Source organism: Cherax quadricarinatus, chromosome 1 (assembly GCF_038502225.1).
Source record: "Cherax quadricarinatus isolate ZL_2023a chromosome 1, ASM3850222v1, whole genome shotgun sequence".
Classification (NCBI taxonomy): Eukaryota; Metazoa; Arthropoda; class Malacostraca; order Decapoda; family Parastacidae; genus Cherax; species Cherax quadricarinatus.
In genome coordinates this window covers 1,939,563-1,949,981 of record NC_091292.1, presented here as the reverse complement: position 1 = coordinate 1,949,981, position 10,419 = coordinate 1,939,563, and the positions used below count along the sequence as shown (strand labels likewise).

The 10,419-nt window shown below is 48.6% G+C and overlaps 1 protein-coding gene across 7 annotated transcripts in view; it reads left to right on the top strand.

Annotated features, from left to right (window-relative positions):
* LOC128689948 (neuronal-specific septin-3) overlaps nt 1-10,419 on the top strand; it is a 199,838-nt gene that overhangs the window by 152,084 nt on the left and 37,335 nt on the right. For all 7 annotated transcript variants that reach the window (XM_070082247.1, XM_070082198.1, XM_070082124.1 and 4 more), the window contains exon 2: nt 9,545-9,943. In XM_070082247.1, the coding sequence (XP_069938348.1) occupies nt 9,817-9,943 (127 nt within the window). In that variant the 5' untranslated portion in view covers nt 9,545-9,816. The remainder of the gene's footprint in view (nt 1-9,544; nt 9,944-10,419) is intronic.

The window sequence follows — 10,419 nt, the reverse complement described above, 5'->3', positions numbered from 1 at the left end:
GAACAGTCTCGGGCCCCTGACACTTATTGTATGGTCTCTTAACGTGCTAGTGACACCCCTGCTTTTCATTGGGGGATGGTGCATCGTCTGCCAAGTCTTTTGCTTTCGTAGTGAGTGATTTTCGTGTGCAAGTTCGGTACTAGTCCCTCTAGGATTTTCCAGGTGTATATAATCATGTATCTCTCCCTCCTGCGTTCCAGTTATCTGTTTTACAATAATTTTTGTACCACTGAATATATCATTGCTTAGGTAATCTTAAGTTAATTTTAAGCCTGCCCATAATGCTCTGTATACAAGGGACTTTGGCATGCTGCACTTTAAAAATTGTATTCCTTGTACTTCTCTGTATCATGTTCAAATTAATAAATAAAAAAAACTGATACTAACAGATTCACTCCGTCAGGCAGCAGTCAAAACAGTTAACGTACAGCTATTGTGGTCCTTCATCACGTACTGATTAACACAATTAACGTGAAGCCAGTGTGATCCTTCATCACGTACTGATTAACACAGTTAACGTGAAGCCAGTGTGATCCTTCATCACGTACTGATTAACACAGTTAACGTGAAGCCACTGTGGTCCTTCATCATGTACTCACTGATTAGTCTCTTTGTGTGTAGATAAGACCAGTGGCTGCTTGTCTGTCACCTGCTTATAGTACAGTACACCATCTGTATAATGTGAGGAACCTTGTCACCTGCCATGCACTCACTGTATTTTCACTGAATATTTCAAGACTATAATAAGTTCAGAGTCAAGGAAGAATAAAGTAGCAAAATGCACAATATAATACAATCTCAAGAAGAAACAAAATGAAATTTACCATCATAATGTTAGAGTTTTATTGATGCTGGTGACAACCTTGACCTTGACTCCTCGGTGTCCAGAGAGCAAATTGTGTTAGGTGTGAGGCTGCTGCTGCTGCCTCGGATCAACCAATCTGCTCTCTGCTCTGCTCTTACTTACTTACTAATGAACTACACTGAATGATATGTTTCTTGTCTGTTGAAGAGCCGTTTAAAACATGAAATTTAAGATAAGATGACTTTAAGACAACTGTAGAAAATAACTGATGACAAACTCAGGCCTCAGTCGGTGTGTCGTATATCCCCAGCCTAGTTACTGATGCAGCCAGCAGTGTCAGCCTCACGCCTCCACAACTTGCTGACACACTAGTTACTGATGCAGCCAGCAGTGTCAGCCTCACGCCTCCACAACTTGCTGACACTAGTTACTGATGCAGCCAGCAGTGTCAGCCTCACGCCTCCACAACTTGCTGACACACTAGTTACTGATGCAGCCAGCAGTGTCAGCCTCACGCCTCCACAACTTGCTGACACACTAGTTACTGATGCAGCCAACAGTGTCAGCCTCACACCTCCACAACTTACTGACACACTAGTTACTGATGCAGCCAACAGTGTCAGCTTCACGCCTCCACAACTTGCTGTCACACTAGTTACTGATGCAGCCAGCAGTGTCAGCCTCACGCCTCCACAACTTGCTGTCACACTAGTTACTGATGCAGCCAGCAGTGTCAGCCTCACGCCTCCACAACTTGCTGACACACTAGTTACTGATGCAGCCAACAGTGTCAGCTTCACGCCTCCACAACTTGCTGTCACACTAGTTACTGATGCAGCCAGCAGTGTCAGCCTCACACCTCCACAACTTGCTGACACACTAGTTACTGATGCAGCCAACAGTGTCAGCCTCACGCCTCCACAATTTGCTGACACTAGTTACTGATGCAGCCAGCAGTGTCAGCCTCACGCCTCCACAACTTACTGACACACTAGTTACTGATGCAGCCAACAGTGTCAGCCTCACGCCTCCACAACTTGCTGACACACTAGTTACTGATGCAGCCAGCAGTGTCAGCCTCACGCCTCCACAACTTGCTGACACACTAGTTACTGATGCAGCCAGAAGTGTCAGCCTCACGCCTCCACAACTTGCTGACACACTAGTTACTGATTCAGCCAGCAGTGTCAGCCTCACACCTCCACAACTTGCTGACACACTAGTTACTGATGCAGCCAACAGTGTCAGCCTCACGCCTCCACAACTTGCTGACACACTAGTTACTGATGCAGCCAACAGTGTCAGCCTCACGCCTCCACAACTTGCTGACACACTAGTTACTGATGCAGCCAGCAGTGTCAGCTTCACGCCTCCACAACTTACACTAGTTACTGATGCAGCCAGCAGTGTCAGCCTCACGCCTCCACAACTTACTGACACACTAGTTACTGATGCAGCCAACAGTGTTAGCCTCACGCCTCCACAACTTGCTGACACACTAGTTACTGATGCAGCCAGCAGTGTCAGCCTCACGCCTCCACAACTTGCTGACACACTAGTTACTGATGCAGCCAGCAGTGTCAGCCTCACGCCTCCACAACTTGCTGACACACTAGTTACTGATTCAGCCAGCAGTGTCAGCCTCACACCTCCACAACTTGCTGACACACTAGTTACTGATGCAGCCAACAGTGTCAGCCTCACGCCTCCACAACTTGATGACACACTAGTTACTGATGCAGCCAACAGTGTCAGCCTCACGCCTCCACAACTTGCTGACACATTAGTTACTGATGCAGCCAGCAGTGTCAGCTTCACGCCTCCACAACTTACACTAGTTACTGATGCAGCCAGCAGTGTCAGCCTCACGCCTCCACAACTTGCTGACACACTAGTTACTGATGCAGCCAGCAGTGTCAGCTTCACGCCTCCACAACTTACACTAGTTACTGATGCAGCCAGCAGTGTCAGCCTCACGCCTCCACAACTTGCTGACACACTAGTTACTGATGCAGCCAGCAGTGTCAGCCTCAAGCCTCCACAACTTGCTGACACACTAGTTACTGATGCAGCCAGCAGTGTCAGCCTCACGCCTCCACAACTTGCTGACACACTAGTTACTGATGCAGCCAACAGTGTCAGCCTCACGCCTCCACAACTTGCTGACACACTAGTTACTGATGCAGCCAGCAGTGTCAGCCTCACGCCTCTACAACTTGCTGACACACTAGTTACTGATGCAGCCAGCAGTGTCAGCCTCACGCCTCCACAACTTGCTGACACACTAGTTACTCATGCAGCCAGCAGTGTCAGCCTCACACCTCCACAACTTGCTGACACACTAGTTACTGATGCAGCCAGCAGTGTCAGCCTCACGCCTCCACAACTTGCTGACACACTAGTTACTGATGCAGCCAGCAGTGTCAGCCTCATGCCTCCACAACTTGCTGACACACTAGTTACTGATGCAGCCAGCATTGTCAGCCTCACGCCTCCACAACTTGCTGACACACTAGTTACTGATGCAGCCAGCAGTGTCAGCCTCACGCCTCCACAACTTCCTGACACACTAGTTACTGATGTAGCCAGCAGTGTCAGCCTCATGCCTCCACAACTTGCTGACACACTAGTTACTGATGCAGCCAGCAGTGTCAGCCTCAAGCGTCCACAACTTGCTGACACACTAGTTACTGATGCAGCCAGCAGTGTCAGCCTCAAGCCTCCACAACTTACTGACACACTAGTTACTGATGCAGCCAGCAGTGTCAGCCTCAAGCCTCCACAACTTGCTGACACACTAGTTACTGATTCAGCCAGCAGTGTCAGCTAGTTACTGATCACGCCTCCACAACTTGCTGACACACTAGTTACTGATGCAGCCAGCAGTGTCAGCCTCACCCCTCCACAACTTGCTGACACACTAGTTACTGATGCAGCCAGCAGTGTCAGCCTCACGCCTCCACAACTTGCTGACACACTAGTTACTGATGCAGCCAGCAGTGTCAGCACTCACGCCCTCCACAACTTGCTGACACACTAGTTACTGATGCAGCCAGCAGTGTCAGCCTCACGCCTCCACAACTTGCTGACACACTAGTTACTGATGCAGCCAGCAGTGTCAGCCTCACGCCTCCACAACTTGCTGACACACTAGTTACTGATGCAGCCAGCAGTGTCAGCCTCACGCCTCCACAACTTGCTGACACACTAGTTACTGATGCAGCCAGCAGTGTCAGCCTCACGCCTCCACAACTTGCTGACACACTAGTTACTGATGCAGCCAGCAGTGTCAGCCTCACGCCTCCACAACTTGCTGACACACTAGTTACTGATGCAGCCAGCAGTGTCAGCCTCACGCCTCAACAACTTCCTGACACAATAGTTACTGATGCAGCCAGCAGTGTCAGCTTCACGCCTCCACAACTTGCTAACACACTAGTTACTGATGCAGCCAGCAGTGTCAGCCTCACGCCTCCACAACTTGCTGACACACTAGTTACTGATGCAGCCAGCAGTGTCAGCCTCACGCCTCTAGTTACACAGCCAGCAGTTGCTGACACACTAGTTACTGATGCAGCCAGCAGTGTCAGCCTCACGCCTCTGATGCACAACTTGCTGCCTTCACAACACACTAGTTACTGATGCAGCCAGCAGTGTTAGCCTCACGCCTCCACAACTTGCTGACACACTAGTTACTGATGCAGCCAGCAGTTTTAGCCTCACGCCTCCACAATTTGCTGACACACTAGTTACTGATGCAGCCAGCAGTGTCAGCCTCACGCCTCCACAACTTGCTGACACACTAGTTACTGATGCAGCCAGCAGTGTCAGCCTCACGCCTCCACAACTTGCTGACACACTAGTTACTGATGCAGCCAGCAGTGTCAGCCTCACGCCTCCACAACTTGCTGACACACTAGTTACTGATGCAGCCAGCAGTGTCAGCCTCACGCCTCCACAACTTGCTGACACACTAGTTACTGATTCAGCCAGCAGTGTCAGCCTCACACCTCCACAACTTGCTGACACACTAGTTACTGATGCAGCCAACAGTGTCAGCCTCACGCCTCCACAACTTGCTGACACACTAGTTACTGATGCAGCCAGCAGTGTCAGCCTCACAACCTCCACAACAGTGTCAGCTTCACGCCTCCACAACTTACACTAGTTACTGATGCAGCCAGCAGTGTCAGCCTCACGCCTCCACAACTTGCTGACACACTAGTTACTGATGCAGCCAGCAGTGTCAGCCTCACGCCTCCACAACTTGCTGACACACTAGTTACTGATGCAGCCAGCAGTGTCAGCCTCACGCCTCCACAACTTGCTGACACACTAGTTACTGATGCAGCCAGCAGTGTCAGCCTCACGCCTCCACAACTTGCTGACACACTAGTTACTGATGCAGCCAGCAGTGTCAGCCTCACGCCTCCACAACTTGCTGACACACTAGTTACTGATGCAGCCAGCAGTGTCAGCCTCACGCCTCCACAACTTGCTGACACACTAGTTACTGATGCAGCCAGCAGTGTCAGCCTCACGCCTCCACAACTTGCTGACACACTAGTTACTGATGCAGCCAGCAGTGTCAGCCTCACGCCTCCACAACTTGCTGACACACTAGTTACTGATGCAGCCAGCAGTGTCAGCCTCACGCCTCCACAACTTGCTGACACACTAGTTACTGATGCAGCCAGCAGTGTCAGCCTCACGCCTCCACAACTTGCTGACACACTAGTTACTGATGCAGCCAGCAGTGTCAGCCTCACGCCTCCACAACTTGCTGACACACTAGTTACTGATGCAGCCAGCAGTGTCAGCCTCAAGCCTCCACAACTTGCTGACACACTAGTTACTGATGCAGCCAGCAGTGTCAGCCTCAAGCCTCCACAACTTGCTGACACACTAGTTACTGATGCAGCCAGCAGTGTCAGCCTCAAGCCTCCACAACTTGCTGACACACTAGTTACTGATGCAGCCAGCAGTGTCAGCCTCACGCCTAAACAACTTGCTGACACTAGTTACTGATGCAGCCAGCAGTGTCAGCCTCACACCTCAACAACTTGCTGACACACTAGTTACTGATGCAGCCAGCAGTGTCAGCCTCACGCCTCCACAACTTGCTGACACACTAGTTACTGATGAAGCCAGCAGTGTCAGCCTCACGCCTCCACAACTTGCTGACACACTAGTTACTGATGCAGCCAGCAGTGTCAGCCTCAAGCCTCCACAACTTGCTGACACACTAGTTACTGATGCAGCCAGCAGTGTCAGCCTCACGCCTTCATAACTTGCTGACACACTAGTTACTGATGCAGCCAGCAGTGTCAGCCTCACGCCTCCACAATTTGCTGACACACTAGTTACTGATGCAGCCAGCAGTGTCAGCCTCACGCCTCCACAACTTGCTGACACACTAGTTACTGATTCAGCCAGCAGTGTCAGCCTCACGCCTCCACAACTTGCTGACACACTAGTTACTGATGCAGCCAGCAGTGTCAGCCTCACGCCTCCACAACTTGCTGACACACTAGTTACTGATGCAGCCAGCAGTGTCAGCCTCACGCCTCCACAATTTGCTAACACTCTAGTTACTGATGCAGCCAGCAGTGTCAGCCTCACTCATCCACAACTTGCTGACACACTAGTTACTGATGCAGCCAGCAGTGTCAGCCTCATGCCTCCACAACTTGCTGACACACTAGTTACTGACGCAGCCAGCAGTGTCAGCCTCACGCCTCCACAACTTGCTGACACTAGTTACTGATGCAGCCAGCAGTGTCAGCCTCACACCTCCACAACTTGCTGACACACTAGTTACTGATGCAGCCAGCAGTGTCAGCCTCACGCCTCCACAACTTGCTGACACTAGTTACTGATGCAGCCAGCAGTGTCAGCCTCACGCCTCCACAACTTGCTGACACACTAGTTACTGATGCAGCCAGCAGTGTCAGCCTCAAACCTCCACAACTTGCTGACACACTAGTTACTGATGCAGCCAGCAGTGTCAGCCTCACGCCTCCACAATTTGCTGACACACTAGTTACTGGTGCAGCCAGCAGTGTCAGCCTCATGCCTCCACAACTTGCTGACACACTAGTTACTGATGCAGCCAGCAGTGTCAGCCTCACGCCTCCACAACTTGCTGACACACTAGTTACTGATGCAGCCAGCAGTGTCAGCCTCACGCCTCCACAACATACTGACACTAGTTACTGGTGCAGCCAGCAGTGTCAGCCTCATGCCTCCACAACCTGCTGACACACTAGTTACTGATGCAGCCAGCAGTGTCAGCCTCACGCCTCCACAACTTGCTGACACACTAGTTACTGATGCAGCCAGCAGTGTCAGCCTCACGCCTCCACAACTTGCTGACACACTAGTTACTGATGCAGCCAGCAGTGTCAGCCTCACTCATCCACAACTTCCTGACACACTAGTTACTGATGCAGCCAGCAGTGTCAGCTTCACGCCTCCACAACTTACACTAGTTACTGATGCAGCCAGCAGTGTCAGCCTCATGCCTCCACAACTTGCTGACACAATAGTTACTGATGCAGCCAGCAGTGTCAGCCTCACGCCTCCACAACTTGCTGACACACTAGTTACTGATGCAGCCAGCAGTGTCAGCTTCACGCCTCCACAACTTACACTAGTTACTGATGCAGCCAGCAGTGTCAGCCTCACGCCTCCACAACTTGCTGACACAATAGTTACTGATGCAGCCAGCAGTGTCAGCCTCACGCCTCCACAACTTGCTGACACACTGAAGTTTACCTGGAGTTTACCTGGAGAGAGTTCCAGGGGTCAACGCCCCCACGGCCCGGTCTGTGACCAGGCCTCCTGGTGGATCAGAGCCTGATCAACCAGGCTGTTGCTGCTGGCTGCACGCAAACCAATGTACGAGCCACAGCCCGGCTGGTCAGGAACCGACTTTAGGTGCTTGTCCAGTGCCAGCTTGAAGACTGCCAGGGGTCTGTTGGTAATCCCCCTTATGTATGCTGGGAGGCAGTTGAACAGTCTCGGGCCCCTGACACTTATTGCATGGTCTCTTAACGTGCTAGTGATACCACTGCTTTTCATTGGGGGGATGTTGCATCGTCTGCCAAGTCTTTTGCTTTCGTAGTGAGTGATTTTCGTGTGCAAGTTCGGTACTAGTCCCTCTAGGATTTTCCAGGTGTATATAATCATGTATCTCTCCCGCCTGCATTCCAGGGAATACAGTTTTAGGAACCTCAAGCGCTCCCAGTAATTGAGGTGTTTTATCTCCGTTATGCGCGCCGTGAAGGTTCTCTGTACATTTTCTAGGTCAGCAATTTCACCTGCCTTGAAAGGTGCTGTTAGTGTGCAGCAATATTCCAGCCTAGATAGAACAAGTGACCTGAAGAGTGTCATCATGGGCTTGGCATCCCTCGTTTTGAAGGTTCTCATTATCCATCCTGTCATTTTTCTAGCAGATGCGATTGATACAATGTTATGGTCCTTGAAGGTGAGATCCTCCGACATGATCACTCCCAGGTCTTTGACGTTGGTGTTTCGCTCTATTTTGTGGCCAGAATTTGTTTTGTACTCTGATGACGATTTAATTTCCTCGTGTTTGCCATATCTGAGTAATTGAAATTTCTCATCGTTAAACTTCATATTGTTTTCTACAGCCCACTGAAAGATTTGGTTGATGTCCGCCTGGAGCCTTGCAGTGTCTGCAATGGAAGACACTGTCATGCAGATTCGGGTGTCATCTGCAAAGGAAGACACGGTGCTGTGGCTGACATCCTTGTCTATGTCAGATACGAGGATGAGGAACAAGATGGGAGCGAGTACTGTGCCTTGTGGAACAGAGCTTTTCACCATAGCTCCATCGGACTTTACTCTGTTGACTACTACTCTCTGTGTTCTGTTATTGAGGAAATTATAGATCCATCGACCGACTTTTCCTGTTATTCCTTTAGCACGCATTTTGTGCGCTATTACGCCATGGTCACACTTGTCGAAGGCTTTTGCAAAGTCTGTATATATTACATCTGCATTCTTTTTGTCTTCTAGTGCATCTAGGACCTTGTCGTAGTGATCCAGTAGTTGAGACAGACAGGAGCGACCTGTTCTAAACCCATGTTGCCCTGGGTTGTGTAACTGATGGGTTTCTAGATGGGTGGTGATCTTGCTTCTTAGGACCCTTTCAAAGATTTTTATGATATGGGATGTTAGTGCTATCGGTCTGTAGTTCTTTGCTGTTGCTTTACTGCCCCCTTTGTGGAGTGGGGCTGTCTGTTGTTTTTAGTAACTGTGGGACGACCCCCGTGTCCATGCTCCCTCTCCATAGGATGGAAAAGGCTCGTGATAGGGGCTTCTTGCAGTTCTTGATGAACACGGAGTTCCATGAGTCTGGCCCTACTTTTTTTTTGTTATATTTGAAAATATGTAAAAAAACGTAGATCTACTTTTGGAGTACTACACATGTGAACGTAGATCTGCTTGGACCGTTTACGGGTTAATATCTCATACATTTAATTAAATATTTTCTCTTTCACATAAGGTTTGCTATTTAAAAAAAAAAATGAAAATTTGGCTCCATCTTGGTCTTGTATATTTTGTTCAGTCTTTCTTTCTCTCTTACTTACATTGTATTTTCTGAAACTAACCCAATCTTTACCTGGTTGCTGATGTTAATTAATACAGTACTGTTTGAAGCATAATACACATTATAAGAGATTATAATATTGTGTTGTTTCCCTTCAACAGTTAGAGCTGTGGCAGTGACTTGCAGAGCTCATCTCCATACTCCAAGATACATCTACTACACTCACATTGCTACTCATCAATTTCTACATTTTGAGATGATATACTACCTCTCATGATGCTAAGCCACAGATTAACCAAAGGCTAATAACCTTCAACACCATAAGTGGCCATCATTAACTGCCAACTTGTAGTAATCTTCAGTGTGCTCCCTGCTGGTATCCTCCACTCACTCAACAAAAGTATAGGCCTGCTGAGGTTGGCATTAGGGTAAGATGCCTCAGGCAGGTCCTGGTGTCTCTCCTGTCGAGGGTGTGACCTATGTGGGCATTGACACTCTCCAGGAGCAGACTAGACTTAAAGCTCTCCGTCGCGGCTACACATTCAACCTTCTCGTCGTAGGTGAGAACACATTTTATATAAATTATATAGTACAAATTTGTACAGTACATACTTGATTTTGCTGTAATACATAAATTTAAATGTCTAAAAGTAAGGTGAGGCTTTGGTAAGGTACCATGTGTTTGATGTAGCAGAGGGGTAATCTTTAGAACAAATTTTCAATAATGATATATAAACAAATGCAATATAAAGAAGTGTGATATTAGAGTTTAATGTCATTTGAATCAAAATAAGGCTAAATGATTGAAAGAGAGCACAGCCAGAGATGAAGATGACACACACACACACACACAAAAAAAAAAAAACTGGGATTAACAGCTGGTCTCCAGGTCATCCTCATATCTTGTCATATTCCACTGCTCGATAAACATAAAAAATTAAAGAAAATAAAAAAAAAATTAAAACAGTTCATATGAAACAGGGCAATAAATCTAAACAAGGGAAATGAGGACGTATCATCAAAGCACAAGAAGAGA